Source organism: Coregonus clupeaformis, chromosome 16 (assembly GCF_020615455.1).
Source record: "Coregonus clupeaformis isolate EN_2021a chromosome 16, ASM2061545v1, whole genome shotgun sequence".
NCBI classification, from domain to species: Eukaryota; Metazoa; Chordata; class Actinopteri; order Salmoniformes; family Salmonidae; genus Coregonus; species Coregonus clupeaformis.
Window position 1 is genome coordinate 36,322,192 of NC_059207.1, and position 25,572 is coordinate 36,347,763.

Below are 25,572 nucleotides of genomic sequence, written 5' to 3' on the forward strand. Positions count from 1 at the left end.
CTTAATAGCTATATTGTTAATATTTTGCTTAGTGAAAACAATATTTATATATGTTAAAACTGCAGTGAACGCGTTATAAAACAAGCACCCTTTTCTCTAAACTCCCCTTCCACCCTGTAACGTACATCCTTCCAAATGATGACGCCGTCCAATGAAAACAAAGGATGAGACAGTGCACACATTTTCAAAATCAGCTTTTGAGGCTAGCCGGAAAGCTAACGTTATTCATCAAGTGAAAGGTATCTAGCTAGCAAGCTAAATGGCTGGCAGGGAAAGGGACGATTGTTTCACAATGGCAGAGGAATCTGCTGTCAAAGTCTGTGTACGCGTTCGACCTCTCATAGAACGGTGAGGCTATTTTCTAAACTTAGCTAGTTTGAGAAATTGGCTTGCTAACTACCTACAGTAGCTTTATCTGGTGGATATCTGTAATGTTGTTAATCGTCGTAGGGAGGAAACTGCTGCAGAAAACGCCTAGTCGGTGAAGTTGTATTGGAAAGCTGATAAGCAGACAATTCATCAGGTTGACGATGGAAATCTTACCAAGAACTTCAGCTTCGGTGAGTTTTCAAAAAGGCTAGGATTAATGTTGGCCGAACATGCAGGCAATAACGTTAATCACTTATTTGTACGATTTGTTTCCCTAACAGACCGTATATTTAGTGCTGAAGAAGCAACTCTGCAGCTATACCAGGAACTTGCAAAGCCTCTTGTTGTCTCCACTGTTGAAGGTTATAATGGTAAGGGATTGTGAACAAGTGCAATGCTGTATCTACACTGAGCAAAAATATAAATGCCATATGTAAAGTGTTTCATGACCTGAAATAAAAGATCCCAGAAATGTTCAATATGCACAAAAAGCTTATTTCGCTCCAATTTTGTGCACACATTTGTTTATATCCCTGTTAGTGAGCATTTCTCCTTTACCAAGATAATCCATCAACCTGACTGTTGTGGCATATCAAGAAGCAGATTAAACAGCATAATCATTACACAGATGCACCTTGTACTGGGGAAAATAAAAGGCCACTCTAAAATGTGCAGTTTTGTCACACAACACCATGCCACAGATGTCTCAAGTTTTGTGGGAGCGTACAATTGGCATGCTGACTGCAGGAATGTCCACCAGAGCTGTTGCCAGATAATTGAATGTTAATTTATCAACCATAAGCCGCCTCCAATGTAGTTTTAGAGAATTTGGCAGTATTTCCAACCGGCCTCACAACCGCAGACCACGTGTATGGTGTCGTGTGGGCGAGCGGTTTGCTGACGTCAACGTTTTGAACAGAGTGCCCCATGGTGGCTGTGGGATTATTGTATGGGCAGGCATAAGCTACGGACAACTAACACAATTGCATTTTATCAATGGCAATTTGAATGCACAGAGATACCGTGAAGAGATCTTGAGGCCCATTGTCGTGCCATTCATCCACCACCATCACCTCATGTTTCAGTATGATGATGCACGGCCCCATGTCGCAAGGATCTGTACACAATTCCTGGAAGCTGAAAATGTGCCAGTTCTTCCATGGCCTGCATACTCACCAGACATGTCACCCATTGAGCATGTTTGGGATGCTCTGGATTGACCTGTTCGACAGCGTGTTCCAGTTCCCGCCAATATCCAACAACTTCGCACAGCCATTGAAGAGGAGTGGGACAACATTCCACAGGCCACAATCAACAGCCTGATCAACTCTATGCGAAGGAGATTTGTCACGCTTCATGAGGCAAATGGTGGTCACACCAGTTACTGACTGGTTTTCTGATCCACGCCCCTACCTTTTTAAAAAGGTATCTGTGACCAACAGATGCATATCTGTATTCCTAATCATGTGAAATCCATAGATTAGGGCCTAATGAATTCATTTCAATTGACTGATTTCCTTATATGAACTGTAACTCAGTAAAATCGTTGAAATTGTTGCGTTTATATTTTTGTTCAGTATAGATTATAGTATGTTGAACATATCAATATATTTGGAAAACTTTGTAACACTATTTAAACAATTGTATTTGAAATCTCTATGGGTTTGACTTGTTTATTGACATATTATATTAAGTGGCAAGCATCATTTTCTCAGGAACAATATTTGCTTATGGACAAACTGCATCTGGGAAGACAATCACTAGATGGGGAGTTCTCTTACTCCTGGAGTTATACCCCTTCCCATGGAGGATGTCTTCCAGACTATAAAACATGTGAGTAGTAGTAAATAGAAAATAAACAGTCAAATGCATGTGTAAGATGTGTGTAAGTGGTTTGCTTTTCATTTTTTACTTTAGTGTCCAAAAAAGGAGTTCCTTCTGAGGGTGTCATACTTGGACATCTATAATGAGACACTGACATATTTGCTCTGTGACAGTTGGAAAAGGAAGCCTCTAGAAATCTGAGAGGGAAACAATGTAAGTTTGATGGAAACATTTGTAAGACAATTGAACTGTTAGACTACAATAATCAAGATATGACTGGTGTTTTAAATGGTGAAATGTCTGTCTTTGCAGAAAAATGTCTATGTAGCTGACCTAACTGAGAAACTGGTGACATCTCCTGAGCAAGCCCTTGCTTGGATTAGAAAAGGAGAAAGTAAAATGCTCTTATTCCTTATTTAAACCATAATGTTAGATTAAATATAATCTATGTGTTGCTTGAATAACATACTGACACTATTCAATGTTAAATGTACGCCCTAGAGAATCGGCATTATGGAAAGACAAAAATGAACCAGCGAAGCAGTCGTTCACATACAATTTTCCGCATGGTAAGACACTTTATTATACATCACAATAGACAATGCATATCTCGTTATCTGTGTGCTGGAGATAATGCTGGTGTTTTTTTCTCAGATCTTGGAGAGTCGTGACAGGGGTGACCCTGCATCTGGTGAAAATTCAGACGGCGCCATTATTGTGTCCCATTTGGTAAGCTGCCACAGTCAAGTGTGTTTGGTGAACTCTGATGTGTCCTCCGTTTTTTATTTTCTTACCAGTCTCCTCATTTTTATGTAGACTTTGGTTGACCTGGCTGGGGCTGATAGAGCAAGTCAAACAGGCGCTGAAGGTAAGTGGTTTGATACTTGTGCAAATGTGACAACAGTGTGAAATATCTTAATCTGAACAACCTTCCTTTGGTGGTTGGTTTCAGTTGTATTTTGTGACTTTTGACATATGATATTGTAGGTACACGTTTCAAAGAAGGATGTAATATAAATCGCAGCCTGTTCACCCTGGGTCAAGTGATCAAGAAACTGTCTGATGAAACCCAGAAGTAGGTGTTGGTTACTTACCATTTTCCACAGCATTTGTTTAACTTATTTACATTTTAGTCATTTAGCAGACGCTCTTATCCAGAGCGACTTACAGTTAGTGAATACATATTTTTTTTATACTGGCCCCCCGTGGGAATCGAACCCACAACCCTGGCGTTGCAAACGCCATGCTCTATCAACTGAGCTACATCCCTGCCGGCCATTCCCTCCCCTACCCTGGACGACGCTGGGCCAATTGTGCGCCGCCCATGAGTCTCACGGTCGCGGCCGGCGGCGACAGAGCCTGGATTCGAACCAGGATCTCTAGTGGCACAGTTAGCACTGCGATGCAGTGCCTTAGACCACTGCGCCACTCAGGAGTTACTTATGCGATTTGTTTACTAATGTGACTTTATCCATACATTCAGGGGTTTCACTAACTACAGGGACAGTAAACTCACCCGCATCCTCCAAAATTCCTTGGGTGGAAATGCAAAAACTGTCATCATCTGCACCATCACCCCAGTTACTGTGGAAGAAACACTTAGCACCCTTCCAAGTGGGTGAAATATTTGTCTATCTTAAATCTTTATTTTAAATTATTAATATCAGCCAAATGTAACATTCATTTCTAATAAAGTACCTGCCCATCTCTACAATCTAGTTTGCTAGTGCAGCAAAGAACATGAAGAATGACCCGCATGTCACAGAGGTTTCTGATGACGGAGCCCTTCTTAGAAGATACAGAAATGAAATTGTGGACCTCGAGCGCCGACTTCATGAGGCAAGTCTAGCTGTACTGGCTATTGGGGTTCTTTAAAAATGTTGCCGGCTCTCCTTCGAAGAATTGACAGTTTTTACAACTTTTTGCAATTTCAACCTTTTATTTTTGTACATTGCCTTAGGTCTCCTCAGTCACTCAAACAACCGCGACAGAGAAGGAGACTCTGTCCCAGATTTTGCAAGAGAAGGATCAGCTCCAATGAGAACAGGACAGGATTAAGAATGTAACCAAACTTCTAGTCACCTCCTCAAACTTTGTTTCCATCAAAAAGGTTGGCTTTTAGTGCCTTATAGATATGTATCTGATGCTTTATTCCTTAAAATTTTTTGTTGTACTTTTTGTTTATTTTTACTTTGTTTTACCATGTCTTTATATTGTAAAGATGCCTAAACGGAGGGTTACGTGGGGTGGAAAACTGACATCACCAGCCTTCCACCATGCTGGATTGTCTGAGCTAAGCTTTGCTGAGCCTTTTCTCAAAAAGAGAAAAGCTGATATGTATGTCTTGACAGAGCAGAATGAGGGTAAGTAAGCATAGTAAAAATATACTAAATGTCAGTGGTAGCTTTTATTCTTCTTTACAGTATGCTATATTTTGCCATACTGGCGCATAAATCATGTTCAATAGCTTTTTTTTTCTGTTTGTGTATTCACAGATGGCGATGAGTTAGATTCTACCTTTGACATGGAGATGAATCAGAGCAGTGTGACTGCATAGTTTTGCAGAAAGGTGAACATGGACTATTGCCATCTTATCGTTATGCCACAGTACCTTCTTGTTGTCCTTCATACTCATGTTCCTGCATTCTCTTCTTTTCTAGTGAATTTTTAACTCCAAACCAGCTGAACAAATTGTCTGAGAAGGTGTCCCGTCTGGAGATCCTGCTGGAAAATGAGGCTCAGCAGATGCAGGAGGCCATGGAGGAAGTGGAGACTTTCGAGAGGAGGGTCGCCGAACTGGAGATGCAGCTAGAGGAGAAGTTGCAAATGCCCACTGATGCACAGCTGGAAAACGAAGTTCAGCAGAACCAGGAGGCCATGGTAAAGGTGGTTGCTGAACTGGAGAAGATGCTAGAGGAAAAGTCTCACATTTCCACTGAATCACGGGAGCAGGTTGGCGATCACCAATGCCTTCTCACTGGTTTATCATGCAGAATGTCGGAAATCATTTAATCTGAATGCAAAAATGGTGCAAATGTCCTACTTTACAGATGAAAAGGGGATTTGAGGAGACTATTCAACTCTGTGAGACGTTGGTTCTGAGAAGGTATGTAGCTATTATTATATTTTTATTGAATTCTGTCACCTCACCATGCGGTCGGTCAACAGGAAATGGTTGCTGCTGAGTGTGACTATCTCAAGCAGGAGTTCAACATTCTAATGGAATGGACTGAAAACTTAAAGAAAGAAAAGGCTGCACTTCTTCAAGAATTGGAGAAGAAAGAACAGATATAGCCCCTGGTTCACCCCAGACTTGACTGCCCTTGACCAGCACAAAAACATCCTGTGGCGTACTGCATTAGCATCGAACAGCCCCCGCGATATGCAACTTTTCAGGGAAGTCAGGAACCAATATACACAATCAGTTAGTAAAGCAAAGGATAGCTTTTTCAAACAGAAATTTGCGTCCTGTAGCACTAACTCCAATAAAAAGGTTTTGGGACACTGTAAAGTCCATGGAGAATAAGAGCACCTCCTCCCAACTGCCCACTGCACTGAGGCTAGGAAACACTGTCACCACCGATAAATGTACGATAATCGAGAATTTCAATAAGCATTTTGCTACGGCTGGCCATGCTTTCCACCTGGCTACCCCTACCCCGGCCACCAGCTCTACACCCTCCGCTGCAACTTGCCCATGCAGGTAGAATCACTACTCTCGGCGGGTCTGACTTAGAATATGTGGAAACTACAAATACCTAGGTGTCTGGTTAGACCGTAAACTCTCCTTCCAGACTCACATTAAGCATCTCCAATCCAAAGTTAAATCTAGAATCGGCTTCCTGTTTCGCAACAAAGCCTCCTTCACTCATGCTACTAAACATGCCCTCGTAAAACGGACTATCCTACTGATCCTTGACTTCGGCGATGTCATTTACAAAATAGCTTCCAACGCTCAACTCAGCAAATTGGATGTATTCTATCACAGTACCATCTGTTTTGTCACCAAAGCCCCATATACTACCCACCATTGTGACCTGTATGCTTTCATTGGCTGGCCCTCACTACATATTTGTCGCCAAACCCACTGGCTCCAGGTCATCTATAAATCACTTCTTGGCAAATCCCTGCCTTATCTTAGCTCATTGGTCACCATAGCAACACCCATCCGTAGTATGCGCTCCAGCAGGTATATCTCACTGGTCATCCCCAAAGCCAACACCTTTGTCCGCCATTCCTTCCAGTTCTCTGCTGCAAATGACTGGAACGAACTACAAAAATCTCTGAAGCTGGAGACACTTATCTCCCTCACTAACTTTAAGCATCAGTTGTCAGAGCAGCTTACCGATCACTGTACCTGTACACAGCCCATCTGTAATTAGCCCACCCAACTACCTCATCCCCATATTGTTATTTACATTGTTATTTATTTTGCTCATTTGCACCCCAGTATCTCTATTTGCACATCATCTTCTGCACATCTATCACTCCAGTGTTAATACTAAATTGTGTAAGTCGCTCTGGATAAGAGTGTCTGCTAAATGATGTAAATGTAATTATTTTGCACTATGGCATATTTATTGCCTTACCTCCATAACGTACTACATTTGCACACACTGTATATAGATTTTCTATTGTGTTATTGACTGTACGTTTTTGTTTATTCCATATGTAACTCTGTGTTGTTGTTTTTATCGCACTGCTTTGCTTTATCTTGGCCAGGTCGCAGTTAACCTGGTTAAATAAAGGTGAAATAAAAATAAAATAAAATAAAAAGAGATGGATGAGTTCAATTCTCTGGAAGAGGAGAGCAAAATAGAATATGAGGTAATACAGACTGCTGCGTAGATTGCCTAGATATGTCAAAAGATATATAACCAACTTATTTCAATGTAGAAGTTAAGCAAATTGGAATGTACTATGTATGGCATAAGACAATTGCAAGTCCATGAATGTCATAGGGACTTACTATAAGTCATTAAAATGACTTGCACTTTGGAAATGCTCCCTTGTTGGTTTGTGCTTGTAACCTTTTGTATAACTCTTGGTCCAACAAGTGAAGCAGCTGCGACGCTCTCTGGATGATGCTGAGGGGCTGAGCACTAAGAAGGAGTGGGCCCACCTGCACAGTGAAAAGATCTCACTCAAAGAGAGGGATGCATGTGTCTTCTTCCTCAGTGTCAGTTTGCAGCCTGTATTTAAATGCAAACTGCACTCAATGGATTGACAATTATCATGTTGTATTGGCCTTAATTCTGTGCTCTGGCCTTGCTTTCAGGTCACACTAACTGCTGGCTATGAGAGGATGGAAGCTGAGGTGAATGGCCTTCACTATCAGTTTGAGACAGAGAAATCTTGCTTCAAAAAGATGCAGGTTGACCTTCAGAGGGAGTTACAGGGAGCCTTTGAAGAGAACACCAAGCTTACTACTCTCCTGGATGAAAAAGTTTCCAAAAGTATGTAGCTAGTGTTGGTTGTCTTTTGTATAGTATTTCCTCTCTTCTCCAGCCTCTTGTTTATTTTCTATGTAGTTATTGAATTAGTTATCTAACATGGGGTCTCCTCTTTTTGCTTAGATCTCATAGACCGCATTGAACTTGAAAAAAGTTGCTGGCCTGAAGAAAGAGCTGGAGAAGTCTCATGAAGATGAGAGAACCCTACAAGCTAAGATCGAGGATTTGCGTGCACTGCAGGATCTTCCAGATAAAGTGGACAGTTTGATGAAGCAGGTAAACCCGTTGTTTTGTTACAATGTAAAGCAACAGAGACTTAAGAGAAGTAACTTTTAATTAATCTCCTCTTCTTTGGCTGTTCAGGTATGTGATCTCAATGAGGAGCTGTGTGCAGTCCAAATAGAGAGAGAGAGCCTGGTGTCTGCTAAGGCCTGCAGTAAGGAGGAAGCTCAACAACTCAGAGAAAATGTCCAGAGTGCCCAGGAGCAGCTAGTCAAACTGCAAGATGACCTGAGCAAAGCAGAGTTGAGGGAAAAAGACCTAACCCATCAGTGCACCAACATCACTGAACAAAAGGAGACTCTCCGTAAGGACTTGGTGCGCTCCTCTGTGGAGAACAGTCGGCTTCTTACTACTGTGGAATAGTCCAGCCTGAGAGTAAGTTGGTCCTTGAATTTGTTTATTTGTTGAATCTTCTGTAAGGCTGTCCACCAACAATGTATTTTTTTGATTTAGCTGAAGGAGATTGATGATCGTCGGGCATTAATTGAATATAAATTGTGTGGAATGCAACAAGTCATGAAAGACTTGAAGGAGAAGCTTGCTAACAGTGAATCATCCAAGGAACAAAATGACAATCTGTCCCAAGAACACCAAGATCAGGTGCAGTGCCTCTCAAAACAACTAACTTCAGCCGTCTCTCTACAGTAGGTATTTACAGTAATTAATTTGGTTAATTTGTTCTTAAGATAAGGCAGCTGAGTGAGGAGCTTGAGTCTGTGTGAGCTGAGCGAGAGAGTCTCCTGTCTGAGAAGACAGACAGTTCTCAGAATCATGCAGGGGAGTTGGAGAATCTGCTCTCTACTGTGACCTCACTGACTGAAGAGAGAGACCAGCTCCAGGAGATACTGTGGGGAGTCAGAGATGAGAGGAACCAGCTCAAGAGAGACCTGGGGGAGAATGTGGAGATGGTGAGTGATTAATCGATTAAACACAATATTTAGAAAATGCACGCACTGATAATTGCAATTAGAATAAGCTTCTTTTTTTTTCTACAAATGTACCTTTCATCATTTTGCAGATTATTGAAAACCAGGAGGAGCTAAGGGTGGCCCTTGAAAAGATTCACCATCAAGAGGAAAATATAAAACATATGGATATGCCCATCTAGTTGAACTGCAAAGTCAGGTAAAATGTGCTTTTACTTTACGACTGAATTGATTGTCACATCAATTGAGGACTAGATTATAATATAAATGCTAACCATACTGTTCAGATGAAGCAGCTGAATGAGGAGCTTGAGTCGGTGCGAGCTGAGCGAGAGAGTCTCCTGTCTGAGAAGACAGACAGCCCTCAGAATCATGCAGAGGAGTTGGAGAATCTGCTCTCTACTGTGACCTCACTGACTGAAGAGAGAGACCAGCTCCAGGAGATACTGTGGGGAGTCAGAGAAGAGAGGAACCAGCTCAAAAGAGACCTGGAGGAGAATGTGGAGATGGTGAGTTGGAGTTAAAAATTCTCTAAAATCACGTTGTTCAGAAACCATTATTATTATTTATTTGGTCCATGAATATAATGTGATATCTTTAACCAGTCCATCAAAGTCCAGGAGGAGCTGAAACAGCAGCAACATCTCAACTCTAAACAGCAGGCTGAGACAGAACAAGAAACAGCCCAACTTCAGCAACAAGTCAGTAATAGCTTCAACTCATCCAGGTGATGGTGTTTCATAGTTGCTTGTTTTGATCATTGTATGTTGTTTCACCTTGTTCAGATACAGCAGCTAGAGGAGGAACACGCACACATGAAAGATGAGAGCCCAGCTTCAAAGAGAGCTTCAAAGAGACCTGCAGGAAAATATGGAGATGGTGAGGCCTGTATTAGTTTTAAAATGTGCAGTTTTATATATTAATTATTATTTTGATGTGGTCTAAAGTGAAATCTCCCCCCCAGGTCATACAGGTCCAGAGGATATTAGAACAGCAGCAACATCTGAACACAGAACAGCAGGCTGAGAGAGAACAACACAAGGCCCTACTTAAACAACAAGTAAGTCATAGTTAAACCATATACCAGTACATAGCTGGTGGCGTTAGGCTATTGGTGAAATATATTTTAATTCCTTGAACATTGTTTTGCAGGTCCAGCATCTTGAAGAGCAGTTGGAGACAGTGAAAGATGATAGGAGCCTGGTCAAGAGCAGCCTTCAGGACAATATGGACATGGTGAGAGTGTGTGTGACTGTTCTGAACTCAGAGAAGCAGAGTCATAATGTGAGAGAACCAAGATCAGAATGTTTTGGTACAAGTGGTTTTGGCTAAAATGACTTTAAATGTTCCCTTTGCATTGCCCTCAGATGAAGCAGCTGAAAGAAGAATTGCAAGGTTTCAAAGAAGGACAGTCTCATTTCGAAGTCGAAGCAGAAACCTCACAAGGTTTATGTTTCATTGTACATGCGGATAACACATAGTTCCTTCTGCTCTGTCTGAAGTTGCTGTGGCATTTTTCTAATAAACTTTTTTTCCCCCATTCCAGATGCTTAGTGATGCGAATGTGACCATCTCCATATTGACAGATCAGATCAATAACCTGGAGCAGAGCACTAACTGTGGTACCACCAGTGCAGCAGAGGGAATGTGCTCCAGACTGGCGGCTTCTACTCAGCAGCTCCAGGTGGGCTAGCACTGGAGTTTCTGTTTCAAAATCTATACAAATGCATCATTCGATGACAGCATAATAAAAGCAATTCTATCCCTTTGCAGGCGTCCTTCGTAAGGCTCCAGCTTGTTATCAATGGTGCTTCAAAGCCTGGACATGGGCCCCTGGTCGAAGTTGAAGTAGTAATGATACTAAAACTGTTGCCCCTTCTTCCAAAACCCACAAAAAAGATCTGTAGCAATGTCAATAGATCTACAGTCCAGATAACTAATGCGGGTTGGGATACAAAGGTATGAATAATCACACGGTCATAATAGTTTCTATTTAATTTTGAACTGCGATAGTAAACGCAGTTTGCTAAATTGAGTCAAAACATTTTCGGTGCTGCTGAAGCTGTTTGCCAAGGATTACAAAACCCACTTTGAAGCCCTGGTCCAGAATGACTTGGCTGTATTTGAGGAGAGGAGACTGCAGGACCTGCTCCTCTGTAGAGCCCAGGCACTCAGTCAAGGTGGCTGAGAACGACTTCCTTGGAGTCTGGGACCAGAGACTGTCAGAGCTGCATACTGTATGTTGTGAAACTAATCGTTTTATATCATGGGTTATCAGAAAATGAATAGTGTTTTGGTGAAGCTTGAGGAGCGCCTGGCCACTCACCCAGCAGCGTTGTCAGAGGAGCTGAGGGCGCGAGAGAAGAGCAACGAGGAGCTGAGTGCTCTAAGCATGGTCCACTCACCTGACTCGTCAGCTGTGGAGAGCTTCCTGGAGCGAGCTGGCCCGGCGCTCTGCCGTGGCACAGGCCAACACACAGGCTCTCCAGGTAGTTAACCCCACCAATCATCTCCAGTCTTAGTTACCACATACAGAATGTCAATTGTATGGTAGGGTTCGATCATGATTTGTGTGTGAATGTTTTTCCTCTTGCAGGGATTGCGAGATGAGCGCCGCGGTCTGCTAAAAGAGCTAGGCGTGGTCCGAGCACAGGCTAACAGTCAGCTGAAAGAAGAGAGGCGTAAGACCTTTACTTTGCTGCAGATACTGAAGAATGCCCCAGTCAAGACTGAAGCTGATCTGCTGAGGGACAACCAGCAACTTGCCCTGCATTGTCAGCAGTTGGAGAGCGAAATCAAGGTACCATTTTAACCCGTTTTTAATCTCATGGATGATTTCCATTGTTCTTCTATCTGAACCCATGACTAGTTTACAATGTGTACATGGTGTGTTTGCAGGAAATGCAGATGAGAGTTGAGCAGCTGGAAGAGCACCAGATCAAAGCTACTAATAGGGTCTCGAACCACAAACAAGCCACCCAGCTCCTACAAACTGAGCTTCAGGATGCTTGTGCACAAGTCAAGGATAGGGAGGGCTCCATCCAAATCCTCAATGAGAAACTCAGAGAGACTGACGTAAAGGTTGGAGCAAGGTGGAATTTCACCCCTAGTCTTTTATTTGTATTTTGTGAGGGATGTGTTCATTACTGTATAAACTGTACAATACTATATATATATATATATACACACATACAGTGGGGGAAAAAAGTATTTAGTCAGCCACCAATTGTGCAAGTTCTCCCACTTAAAAAGATGAGAGACGCCTGTAATTTTCATCATAGGTACACGTCAACTATGACAGAGAAAATGAGAAAAATAATTCCAGAAAATCACATTGTAGGATTTTTTATGAATTTATTTGCAAATTATGGTGGAAAATAAGTATTTGGTCAATAACAAAAGTTTCTCAATACTTTTATATACCCTTTGTTGGCATTGACACAGGTCAAACGTTTTCTGTAAGTCTTCACAAGGTTTTCACACACTGTTGCTGGTATTTTGGCCCATTCCTCCATGCAGATCTCCTCTAGAGCAGTGATGTTTTGGGGCTGTCGCTGGGCAACACAGACTTTCAACTCCCTCCAAAGATTTTCTATGGGGTTGAGATCTGGAGACTGGCTAGGCCACTCCAGGACCTTGAAATGCTTCTTACGAAGCCACTCCTTCGTTGCCCGGGCGGTGTGTTTGGGATCATTGTCATGCTGAAAGACCCAGCAACGTTTCATCTTCAATGCCCTTGCTGATGGAAGGAGGTCTTCACTCAAAATCTCACGATACATGGCCCCATTCATTCTTTCCTTTACACGGATCAGTCGTCCTAGTCCCTTTGCAGAAAAACAGCCCCAAAGCATGATGTTTCCACCCCCATGCTTCACAGTAGGTATGGTGTTCTTTGGATGCAACTCACCATTCTTTGTCCTCCAAACACAACAAGTTTAGTTTTTACCAAAAAGTTCTATTTTGGTTTCATCTGACCATATGACATTCTCCCAATCCTCTTCTGGATCATCCAAATGCACTCTAGCAAACTTCAGATGGGCCTGGACATGTACTGGCTTAAGCAGGGGGACACGTCTGCCACTGCAGGATTTGAGTCCCTAGCGGCGTAGTGTGTTACTGATGGTAGGCTTTGTTACTTTGGTCCCAGCTCTCTGCAGGTCATTCACTAGGTCCCCCCGTGTGGTTCTGGGATTTTTGCTCACCGTTCTTGTGATCATTTTGACCCCACGGGGTGAGATCTTGCGTGGAGCCCCAGATCGAGGGAGATTATCAGTGGTCTTGTATGTCTTCCATTTCCTAATAATTGCTCCCACAGTTGATTTCTTCAAACCAAGCTGCTTACCTATTGCAGATTCAGTCTTCCCAGCCTGGTGCAGGTATACCATTTTGTTTCTGGTGTCCTTTGACAGCTCTTTGGTCTTGGCCATAGTGGAGTTTGGAGTGTGACTGTTTGAGGTTGTGGACAGGTGTCTTTTATACTGATAACAAGTTCAAACAGGTGCCATTAATACAGGTAACGAGTGGAGGACAGAGGAGCCTCTTAAAGAAGAAGTTACAGATCTGTGAGAGCCAGAAATCTTGCATGTTTGTAGGTGACCAAATACTTATTTTCCACCATAATTTGCAAATAAATTCATTAAAAATCCTACAATGTGATTTTCTGGATTTTTTTTTCTCAATTTGTCTGTCATAGTTGACGTGTACCTATGATGAAAATTACAGGCCTCTCTCATCTTTTTAAGTGGGAGAACTTGCACAACTGGTGGCTGACTAAATACTTTTTTTCCCCACTGTGTGTGTTATATATATATACATACATACATACATACATACATACATACATACATACATACATACATACATACATACATACATACAGTGGGGAGAACAAGTATTTGATACACTGCCGATATTGCAGGTTTTCCTACTTACAAAGCATGTAGAGGTCTGTAATTGTTATCATAGGTACACTTCAACTGTGAGAGGCGGGATCTAAAACAAAAATCCAGAAAATCACATTGTATGATTTTTAAGTAATTAATTTGCATTTTATTGCATGACATAAGTATTTTATCACCTACCAACCAGTAAGAATTCCGGCTCTCACAGACCTATTAGTTTTTCTTTAAGAAGCCCTCCAGTTCTCCACTCATTACCTGTATTAACTGCACCTGTTTGAACTCGTTACCTGTATAAAAGACACCTGTCCACACACTCAATCAAACAGACTCCAACCTCTCCACAATGGCCAAGACCAGAGAGCTGTGTAAGGACATCAGGGATAAAATTGTAGACCTGCACAAGGCTGGGATGGGCTACAGGACAATAGGCAAGCAGCTTGGTGAGAAGGCAACAACTGTTGGCGCAATTATTAGAAAATGGAAGAAGTTCAAGATGACGGTCAATCAACCTCGGTCTGGGGCTCCATGCAAGATCTCACCTCGTGGGGCATCACTGATCATGAGGAAGGTGAGGGATCAGCCCAGAACTACACGGCAGGACCTGGTCAATGACCTGAAGAGAGCTGGGACCACAGTCTCGAAGAAAACCATTAGTAACACACTACGCCATCATGGATTAAAATCCTGCAGCGCACGTAAAGGTCCCCCTGCTCAAGCCAGCGCATGTCCAGGCCCGTCTGAAGTTTGCCAATGACCATCTGGATGATCCAGAGGAGGAATTGGAGAAGGTCATGTGGTCTGATGAGACAAAAATAGAGCTTTTTGGTCTAAACTCCACTCGCCGTGTTTGGAGGAAGAAGAAGGATGAGTACAACCCCCAAGAACACCATCCCAACCGTGAAGCATGGAGGTGGAAACATCATTCTTTGGGGATGCTTTTCTGCAAAGGGGGACAGGACGACTGCACCGTATTGAGGGGAGGATAGATGGGGCCATGTATCACGAGATCTTGGCCAACAACCTCCTTCCCTCAGTAAGAGCATTGAAGATGGGTCGTTGCTGGGTCTTCCAGCATGACAACGACCCGAAACACACAGCCAGGGCAACTAAGGAGTGGCTCCGTAAGAAGCATCTGAAGGTCCTGGAGTGGCCTAGCCAGTCTCCAGACCTGAACCCAATAGAAAATCTTTGGAGGGAGCTGAAAGTCTGTATTGCCCAGCGACAGCCCCGAAACCTGAAGGATCTGGAGAAGGTCTGTATGGAGGAGTGGGCCAAAATCCCTGCTGCAGTGTGTGCAAACCTGGTCAAGACCTACAGGAAACGTATGATCTCTGTAATTGCAAACAAAGTTTTCTGTACCAAATATTAAGTTCTGCTTTTCTGATGTATCAAATACTTATGTCATGCAATAAAATGCAAATGAATTACTTAAAAATCATACAATGTGATTTTCTGGATTTTTGTTTTAGATTCCGCCTCTCACCGTTGAAGTGTACCTATGATAAAAATTACAGACCTCTACATGCTTTGTAAGTAGGAAAACCTGCAAAATCGGCAGTGTATCAAATACTTGTTCTCCCCACTGTATATATATATATATATATCTTGGTTGTAGGTTCTGGCCAAGAACAGAGCATCACCTAGTGCTCTTGAGCTTGAAAAGCTGAAGGCTAAAGTTGTGAAAATGGAGATGGAGATGACTGCATCGTCCTCTAAACACCAAGAAGAGTAAGGCCTAATTTGTTTTAATCATGAGCTCCTATGTCATTTTAAATGTGTATTCTTCCTTTGGTTCCATCTGGTTTGTACCACTGCTGAATTTGAGCAGGGCTTGATTAAAGTATCTCTCCCTGTGTCATCATTGGAGAAGATACATGTTTATGACGTTCTGCATTTGTTGCCCCAAGGTTACTGAGTATGACCACGGTCCTGAACCACAAGGAGGACACTGAGGACACTGAAGGAGACTGAGAAGATCACAGCAGGAGGGAGAACAGTCATGTAAGTCTGCCCCAGACAATATTAAGAATAGAATTTGAGATGACCACCAAACGACAAGTGAATAGTTATGAGCCCAAATTGAGATATGTAATTATATTGCAGTCATGGGGGGAGAGGATCTGCATGCCAGACTGACAACCGCCAGAGGACGTACGGTCCAAAGCAACATTCTCGTTGAAAATAACAAACTTGAGGAGGAAGTGAAACGGCTACAGAGGATAATTTCTGAATTGGAGAGGTAAAGATGGATCTGTAAGATTACTGTAATGCTTTGACGTTTCTTGTGATATCATATCGCTGACATTCTGCCATTTCTCTCTGTTTTGACAGCTTTGTGTCCACTCAGCAAGGAGAGATCACCAAGTGGAAGGCTAGAGCAGTTAAGCTGAAGGAGAAGAGGGACGTGGTAGAAACGCCTCTATCTCCATGTACTTCTACAAAACGAAGCATTCCCATGAGTTCTGAGGACGTCAACTCTCCCATGAAGTTCCTTCACTCTCCCATGAAGTTCCTCGACTCGCCCAAGAGCAAGTTTTTTTATGTCCATCCAGGCTCTGAATCAATGTCGATTAATTGTCCCAAGCAGTTTTTTGATAACTCCAACCTTGGAACCATTCAAGGTAACTACAGTCAAATTTACCTGAGTTTACCTTACATTTTAAGTTTGTATCCGGTCTTTTAACGGCAGTTGGCCTTAATGATATTACATGTTTTACCAGAGGTTGTGTGTATTCCCATAACATCAGATATGGAGGCTGCTGGAAGTGCAGAAGCGGGTAATTGGTGTAATGTTATCCCCTGTGTTTGGAATAAAATGGTGGCGTTATTATTAATTGGAGCACAAACACCTTCTCTTCTGGCAGTTAATGTCACTTGTCACATACTGGTTAAATGGAGTGAGGTACTGTGTAATAGGGGTTGGTAACAAAAGTTTGATAGCACTTCATCACTGATTGTCTCTAACACTTCCTCCATCTTTGGAATTTTTACCTATACCCAGTGTTTCCTCTAGGAGCTTTGTTCAGCAGCGGTGGCAAAGGTATCGGGGGGGGGGGGGGTCTCTTCGCTGCAGGGGTCTGGGCGCAAGCCCCCCGGGATATTATTTTCAAAAATTGGAACGACTGAGAAGGTCACTTCTGGTGACTTTAAATAAATATATATTTACTCCAAAATGCATAAAAATTAATTGGTGCGTGCCACTGCACTGTAGGGAGATGAGGAGCAAGTGGTGGCTATGCGCTCGTGGCTCTCATTCGCGCAACTGCTCGCTCTGTTTGCTTCAAATATATGTTATAAGTTGTCACACTGATCTTAAAGGGATAGTGCGAGATTTCGGCAATTAAGCACTTTTTATACTTACCCAGTTCATGGTATCCATGAACTCATGGATACCACTTTTATGTCTATGCATGCAGTTTGAAGGACATTGCTAACTAGCGTTAGCACAATGACTGGAATTCTATGGGAACAACATCCAGTCATTTAGCATCCAGTCATTGAGCAAAGGCTAGTTAGCAACTTCCTTCAAACTGCATGCAGACTGCAAAGACATAGAAATAGTATCCGAGTTCATATGACTTTGGGTAAGTAGAAAAGGTGCTTAATTGACTATCTCGCACTATCCAAGTGCGTGTCGGCATATATTTATTTTTTGTATTTGTTTTGAGGTGGGGGGCAGTGGCAGCAACAGAAATGAATATAGGGGAAACACTGCTATACCAGGCTAGCTTTGGTTTTGCATGGTGGTTTGTTAGCTTTTGTATTGTTTTGGCTGATTTGGTCTTTATTTTCTCTTTTCAGATGCAACTGTAGATAAAAGGGAGGAATGGTGGCCTCTGTCACCAAAGCAAGCTGATTTATGCAAACAACAATAAATTATTTACCTAAATTGCACTAATTGTTGTCTGTCAATTTTTCAATATTTAAAATGTTTAATGTTTTTAAATTGTAGTTGTCGTCAGTTAATTTTAACATTGTGATCAATTTGATTGTCTTATAGTTGTTTAAAATAAAGAGCAGTTTTTTATAAGACTCATCTTAACCTTAGGTTATTATTATTAACCTGCTCTCTTTGTAATAGCACTTTCAGATGATCTGACAGCAGAGGGCGTGCTTACACCATTTTGTATGAGAATGTCTATATTTTGACAATGATGGAGGATTTTAAACTTGATCTCTATGCAAGGTGGTCTTAGTGTTCAGTTTCTCCCATTTAATCATTTTCTGACTATAATGCTTTAAAATTTTTAACCATAGATTGCAGTTTTTGATTGAGGATATTGTCCATTCATGGGACTTTCATGACTCCTTATTGGAAGTGCTTTCTAATTCCACTGAGTTTGGAATTGTCTAAAAGGATATCGGTTACATTTTCGGAGATGGAGCATCACTAGGGTATTTAAGCTACATTCCAGAATTAAACTCTGAATTATTCTAAATAACTGTATTTGCCTGTACGCTGTGCAAGTAAACAGGAGGCCTGACTCGGTCCACTTAGACACGGGTCTCAATAGCTGCCTCACGGCTACATTATCTTGGTCACTTCCTCTGCATGGCTTCACATTTCAATTAAGAGGGTGCTTAACTCCATGTGCTGCACACAATGGTACACAGAGTCAGTAACCGCATTCTTCCTGTTCTCTCTGTTGGGATTACTGTAAGAAGGGTACTGAGCCTTCAGAAGGAGGACTGGCACCATGGTAAATAACCTTTTAGAGTGGTGTAGCACATCGAAGGTAATTTGATCACAGGGTCCCAAATGGAAGGGAATTAAGTGATGTTTTCTGACTGCCTGACAAAGTAAAGAGGACAGATCTAAAGATACTGGAATGCATGACTTAATTTGTACTCCGAGACAGAGGTTCCAGTGACTGAGCCCTGCATACTTATCATGCAGTAGTTGTCTGAAACCTAATGACTGCACCAGCTAAAAAGACATGACCGACTGGGGTTGAAAGTGCTACAAGACTGTGGTAGACTGCTGAGCTAAAGTCTAACACAAGTCTTCCGGTTCAGGCAAGATTATTCAATACACGTTATGTTCCAAAAGTTATTTTCATTAAATGGAGGCTGAAATACAGGTATGTATGTAATCTTGGTAAATAAAGTATCTCTCAAACCTCTAGCCGGAGAGGAGTAGTGGTTTGCATTATTTCACAAATATCAACATACAGTAACTGTCATTTATGGAAATGGAAGAGCTAAAGTCTGCACTCAGATCATCAACAAAATACACTTTTCCAAGGTTCCTCTTGTACACCTAACTCATCAATAGTATCGCAGTGGTCTAAGGCACTGCATCGCAGTGCTAGCTGTGCCACTAGAGATCCTGGTTCGAATCCAGGCTCTGTCGTAGCCGGCCGCGACCGGGAGACCCATGGGGCGGCGCACAATTGGCCCAGCGTCGTCCAGGGTAGGGGAGGGAATGGCCGGCAGGGATGTAGCTCAGTTGGTAAAGCATGGCGTTTGCAATGCCAGGGTTGTGGGTTCGATTCCCACGGGGGGCCAGTATAAAAAAAGAATGTATGCACTCACTAACTGTAAGTCGCTCTGGATAAAAGCGTCTGCTAAATGACTAAAATGTAAATGTAAGATATCACAATATTGTAGGCAAACAGGTTTGCCAGTTTTTTACAGTTAAGAGAAAAAATTATGTAGGCAATATAATAAGTTGGAACACAATTGGTCAGATAAAGGTCAAAGTCCTTGGGTTGAAGAAGATGGAAGAGAATGAAGGGAGACCTTCTTAAAAGGTAATTACAGTATCAAGCCTGAACCAGACATTCCTCAAGCACAAGTCGTCCGAGTAGTCCTCATTGTAATTAAAGTAAGCCAAAGTGTCAAGTTTTACCCTCCCCTGCAGCCCACCAAACTGCTGAGGTGGGCTTGTTTCACCTAATAGTATTCTTATTTGTATATTTCCATAATGTGTTAGTGGGAATCATCCAGGAATGGTCTTTCCCTTGTTCAATTATTTAGGGCTCAGTCACAGACAGTCATTAAAGTTTCATGGGAGGAAATTTGGAGGCAGTGCTGGTCGCTTTAGAAAACAAAACGCCCTCGCTGCCTTTGGAAGTACATGTTGTGAACTTGTGACTGAGGAGGTAAAATGAAATTCATCATTACATTTGTGGACTATTATTGACCCAGAAACTAACAAGTGGAATTGTATTGTGATCAAATATATTTGATTAGGTATGTCACTCTGAAAGTTACCTTCTCTCTCAAAGATAGCTATATAGATAACTTAATGAACTTGCTAACTCATTTGCTGTGTGAGACTTTGAGGAACACATCCACAAAATAGTCAGTAACGCTCGAGACAACATGTAATACTGATGCACACAAATAGATGCCCCAAAAGTTTGTCTCCTTATAATTATTGTCAGATTTAGAAATGTATTATTGCCCGTGCTTAAAAACGAACAGGTAACATGTTACCTCTCCCCCCATGCACACTTAGAAATAACACTTGTTTTGGGAAATACTATTACAAACATATCACTTTGATCATTCTGCATGCCTTGAATCCTCTTAACAGCAAAATCACATGCCCACAGAAATAGCCTTGAGTAGAAAATGGGTCATGTAAGATTTATTTAGGGAGGTAATTAAACTGAGTGTATGTGGCTTTACATGGGATAATACATACACAACAGCAGCTTACTGTAATACTTTGCTGATAAAGATTAGAGCGGAACATTTCTGAATCTCCTAAATAAGAATCCCAGGCAATTTGTTTTTAGAGATATAAAATATTTTACAAATAAAATTCAGTGCTCTAAATTGCTGACAGAATTCTTACAGGGATGGGAAAGGAAGTAAAAATGACATTCTATCTCCTCAAGCACAGTTAAATGTTCAGTTGAATTGCAACAATAATTTTCAGACATGCTACATGCCAGGGACACTGCATGACAGGCAGTCTTGGGCAGGCCAGTTATCTCTCATTGATTCATTGTTAAAGATGTTTGAAAATGTTTTGTGGGAGGAACATCACACTACATTTTCTTCTCTATTCTTCTTCTGTCTATTCTGTTGAAGTCTGAATACTGTTTTTCACATTTACTCCTACAATAGGTCTTGATATTGTTCCTTTAAGGCATGTTTTCATGTCAGAGTGGCTATTGGAAAGATTTTACGTTTTCTCTATTCTTAGCGCCAACTCATACACTGGTAGCATGACTACTTGCAGTGTTTTCATTTCCAATTGTAAGGGTATAAATATTCCATTTGCTCTGGGCTCCATTCCCAGAATGAGATGTGATTACATGAGCTGAATTATACTTTTTAAAACCCTGGTTTCCAAAAACAAAATGAACAAAAATGTGTTGGTTATTTGTCCCCCAAAAAAATATTACGTAAGTATTTAATGTTCAAAATGTGGTTACATGCAGGTGTAAAATGTGGATTTTGGACATTGTATTGAGATGGAACTCCATTCCACTCCATCCATCCCTCGCCAATTCCTGGTTATTCCTCCAATGTAACAGCTATCTTTGGTCATCAGTCTATACTTTCTGCATTCATAAAAAGCATGATGGCATCACAATGTTATCCTTCGGGCTGTGCTGCCTGCCTAATGGCTGAATTGGCTTGATTGGTGTCACCTGTTTTGTTGTCACATGCCAACTGCAGTGTATTAGTGATGTGAGCTAAAGAGTACATTTGTATTTAGTGTGGTCATTAAAAGGGCCACACCAGAAATGATGACTGTGAGCTCGAGTCAAAGTCCCATTAAGAGGTCATGAGAGGCAGCTTTTGTTTATTCATGACACATTTAAGTCAGTAAGTGCAGTGCAACAATGGCTGAGTAAGTAAATAAGTGCAACAACCCCATCAAATTAGTAGATTTGGCTATTTCAGCCACACCCGTTGCTGACAGGTGTATAAAATTGATCACACAGCCATGCAATCTCTATAGACAAACAATGGCAGTAGAATGGCCTTACTGAAGAGCTCAGTGACTTTCAACGTGGCACCGTCATAGGATGCCACCTTTCCAACAAGTCAGTTCGTCAAATTTCTGCCCTGCTAGAGCTGCCCCAGTCAACTCTAAGTGCTGTTATGGTGAAGTGGAAATGTCTAGAAGCAACAACGGCTCAGTCACAAAGTGGTAGGCCATACAAGCTCACAGAACGGGACCACTGAGTACTGAAGCGCGTAAAAACCGTCTGTCCTCGGTTGCAACACTCACTACAGAGTTCCAAACTGCCTCTGAAAGCAACGTCAGCACAAGAACTGTTCGTTGGGAGCTTCATGAAATGGGTTTCCATGGCGAGCAGCCGCACACAAGCCTAAGATCACCATGCGCAATGCCAAGCGTCGGCTGGTGTGGTGTAACGCTCTCCGACATTGAACTCTGGAGCAGTGGAAACGCGGTCTCTGGAGTGATGAATCACGCTTCACCATCTGGCAGTCCGACGGACGAATCTGGGTTTGGCGGATGCCAGGAGAACGCTACTTGCCCCAATGCATAGTGCCAACTGTAACGTTTGGTGGAGGAGGAGTAATGGTCTGGAGCTGTTTTTCATCGTTCGGGCTAGGCCACTTACAGTGGGGAAAAAAAGTATTTAGTCAGCCACCAATTGTGCAAGTTCTCCCACTTAAAAAGATGAGAGAGGCCTGTAATTTTCATCATAGGTACATGTCAACTATGACAGACAAATTGAGAATTTTTTTTCCAGAAAATCACATTGTAGGATTTTTAATGAATTTATTAGTAAATTATGGTGGAAAATAAGTATTTGGTCACCTACAAACAAGCAAGATTTCTGGCTCTCACAGACCTGTAACTTCTTCTTTAAGAGGCTCCTCTGTCCTCTACTCGTTACCTGTATTAATGGCACCTGTTTGAACTTGTTATCAGTATAAAAGACACCTGTCCACAACCTCAAACAGTCACACTCCAAACTCCACTATGGCCAAGACCAAAGAGCTGTCAAAGGACACCAGAAACAAAATGGTAGACCTGCACCAGGCTGGGAAGACTGAATCTGCAATAGGTAAGCAGCTTGGTTTGAAGAAATCAACTGTGGGAGCAATTATTAGGTAATGGAAGACATACAAGACCACTGATAATCTCCCTCGATCTGGAGCTCCACGCAAGATCTCACCCCGTGGGGTCAAAATGATCACAAGAACGGTGAACAAAAATCCCAGAACCACACGGGGGGACCCAGTGAATGACCTGCAGAGAGCTGGGACCAAAGTAACAAAGCCTACCATCAGTAACACGCTACGCCGCCAGGGACTCAAATCCTGCAGTGCTAGACGTGTCCCCCTGCTTAAGCCAGTACATGTCCAGGCCCGTCTGAAGTTTGCTAGAGTGCATTTGGATGATCCAGAAGAGGATTGGGAGAATGTCATATGGTCAGATGAAACCAAAATAGAACTTTTTGGTAAAAACTCAACTCGTCGTGTTTGGAGGACAAAGAATGCTGAGTTGCATCCAAAGAACACCATACCTACTGTGAAGCATGGGGGTGGAAACATCATGCTTTGGGGCTGTTTTTTCTGCAAAGGGACCAGGACGACTGATCCGTGTAAAGGAAAGAATGAATGGGGCCATGTATCGTGAGATTTTGAGTGAAAACCTCCTTCCATCAGCAAGGGCATTGAAGATGAAACGTGGCTGGGTCTTTCAGCATGACAATGATCCCAAACACACCGCCCGGGCAACGAAGGAGTGGCTTCGTAAGAAGCATTTCAAGGTCCTGGAGTGGCTTAGCCAGTCTCCAGATCTCAACCCCATAGAAAATCTTTGGAGGGAGTTGAAAGTCCGTGTTGCCCAGCGACAGCCCCAAAACATCACTGCTCTAGATGAGATCTGCATGGAGGAATGGGCCAAAATACCAGCAACAGTGTGTGAAAACCTTGTGAAGACTTACAGTAAACGTTTGACCTGTGTCATTGCCAACAAAGGGTATATAACAAAGTATTGAGAAACTTTTGTTATTGACCAAATACTTATTTTCCACCATAATTTGCAAATAAATTCATTAAAAATCCTACAATGTGATTTTCTGGATTTTCTTTTCTAATTTTGTCTGTCATAGTTGACGTGTACCTATGATGAAAATTACAGGCCTCTCTCATCTTTTTAAGTGGGAGAACTTGCACAATTGGTGGCTGACTAAATACTTTTTTCCCCCACTGTAGTTCCAGTGTGAAGGGAAATCTTAACGCTACAGCATACAATGACATTCTAGACGATTCTGTGCTTCCAACTTTGTGGCAACAGTTTGGGGAAGGCACTTTCCTGTTTCAGCATGGAAACCCACCTTGCACAACGCGAGGTCCATACAGAAATGGTTTGTCGAGATCGGTGTGGAAGAACTTGACTGGCCTGCACAGAGCCCTGAACTCAACCCCATCGAACACCTTTGGGATGAATTGGAACGCCGACTGCGAGCCAGGCCTAATCGCCCAACATCAGTGCCCGACCTCACTAATGCTCTTGTGGCTGAATGGAAGCAAGTCCCTGGAGCAATGTTACAACATCTAGCGGAAAGTCTTCCCAGAAGAGTGGAGGCTGTTATCGCAGCAAAGGGGGGACCAACTCCATATTAATGCCCATGATTTTGGAATGAGATGTTCAACGAGAAGGTGTCCGCATACTTTTGGTAATGTAGTGTATCTTTATTGTGCCTCTAAGCCTTTTATTTCCTACATGGTTTAAGTGATGAATGGCACGAAATAAACTGCAGAACATATTGCATATGAAGTTATTAGTGTAGGGTACACCTAATGTCTTTATTTCTTGATATATGGGCTAGATGCTTTTAGCCTTTAAGTTTAGGCCTGCAACATAATATGCTTGTTGAAGTCAATAAATAATCAGCAACTTTATTTTATTGTGTAGTAGCCTAGAGTTCATTGTTCAGACATTTAAAAAAAGGTATATTCATTTTGTGTATCTCCATCCATCCATTTGATGGCAACTGCTGGCACGCGTTATGACCAGGAGAGGGCATCCCGAACAGCCTTGTCTGGCGAGGCTGAGCGCACAGGCATTTGACAGCACTGTAGAATAGTATTTATTTCTCCCATCAGGACCAGTTGCGACTATACTACAGAGCGAAAACCTTTGCCGGTGATCTGCTTGGCTAAATCCCACCAACATAGGCCTAAACTGGCGCTTGCTGACTGGAATACACGCTTGCTGTTCAGAATATCAGCGTATTTTGTTACTTGATAGGCTATTCATTTGGCGGTTTTTGAGCCAACCCACTGATAAAACACATAAGCCTAAACTTATTTTCAAAGTGTATTTTTTCCATGGGGGAATATGCTGTTTATGGTCTTTTTCCATCATCATCTGTTAGACTACAACGCTTTTTCTTTGCTTATGTAATTGGAGTCGTGGTATGCAACTGATATAAGGATACGAGCGCTACATAAGGCTACTGCATACTTACAAGACTTTTGAGCACAGTGGCAGGTGTGCACAGTGCGGTGCTGGCTTCGTTGCGCTGGCTAGTTGAACGGTAATGGTTATTTGTCCAACCAAATGAGGACCGCGCGTGACATGCGGGCTTTGGAATCAAGCATCAGAGTGCTCTAACCTGTGGAAAGGAGCCGACAGCACGCAGACATGGGTATGTTGAAGACAATATGAAAGCATGTGTTCCATTTGCCCACATACATTGTTCTCATGTTAGGCAAGGCAACAGCGCAGAGATGAAGGAATCACGACATTGATTACATGATTGTGCCAAAACCCATGTGTTATGTATTTCCTATGCTACTGGAATATATGGATAGGCCTATAATTTCTTCACAAAATACAGAAAATCCCTAGAGGCATAATGCCAT

General features: G+C 42.2%; 1 protein-coding gene and 2 long non-coding RNA genes across 10 annotated transcripts in view; all 3 read left to right on the plus strand.

Moving 5' to 3' along the window:
* The first annotated feature begins 52 nt into the window (after nt 1-52).
* Nucleotides 53-4,027, plus strand: LOC121583967. 2 transcript variants are annotated; one of them, XR_006661857.1, is made up of 12 exons: nt 53-348; nt 451-560; nt 651-740; nt 2,085-2,202; nt 2,287-2,406; nt 2,506-2,587; nt 2,695-2,762; nt 2,848-2,922; nt 3,010-3,061; nt 3,181-3,268; nt 3,677-3,807; nt 3,889-4,027. It is a non-coding gene; the product is annotated as an uncharacterized LOC121583967 (long non-coding RNA). The 2 variants fall into 2 exon arrangements; XR_006661856.1 differs by having other exon boundaries at nt 54-348; nt 3,913-4,027.
* Nucleotides 4,028-4,157: 130 nt separating this feature from the next.
* LOC121584807 lies at nt 4,158-17,639 on the plus strand. 7 transcript variants are annotated; one of them, XR_006661850.1, is made up of 27 exons: nt 4,158-4,303; nt 4,415-4,556; nt 4,689-4,762; nt 4,854-5,145; nt 5,244-5,299; nt 6,916-7,649; nt 7,770-7,922; nt 8,010-8,303; nt 8,382-8,528; nt 8,615-8,836; nt 8,947-9,053; nt 9,142-9,363; nt 9,460-9,555; nt 9,640-9,733; nt 9,819-9,914; nt 10,007-10,090; nt 10,222-10,300; nt 10,401-10,538; nt 10,628-10,813; nt 11,133-11,343; nt 11,451-11,654; nt 11,753-11,935; nt 15,371-15,483; nt 15,663-15,756; nt 15,859-15,994; nt 16,087-16,376; nt 17,557-17,639. It is a non-coding gene; the product is annotated as an uncharacterized LOC121584807 (long non-coding RNA). The 7 variants fall into 7 exon arrangements; XR_006661851.1 differs by having other exon boundaries at nt 6,916-7,020; nt 7,251-7,649; nt 10,628-11,343; XR_006661855.1 differs by having other exon boundaries at nt 10,628-11,343; nt 11,753-11,946.
* A 7,179-nt stretch (nt 17,640-24,818) lies between these two features.
* The window catches only part of LOC121584805 (leucine-rich repeat transmembrane neuronal protein 4-like), a 72,034-nt gene continuing 71,280 nt past the window's right edge, over nt 24,819-25,572 (plus strand). The window contains exon 1 of the mRNA XM_041900938.2: nt 24,819-25,355. Coding sequence (XP_041756872.1) covers nt 25,352-25,355 — 4 coding nt within the window. The 5' untranslated portion in view covers nt 24,819-25,351. The remainder of the gene's footprint in view (nt 25,356-25,572) is intronic.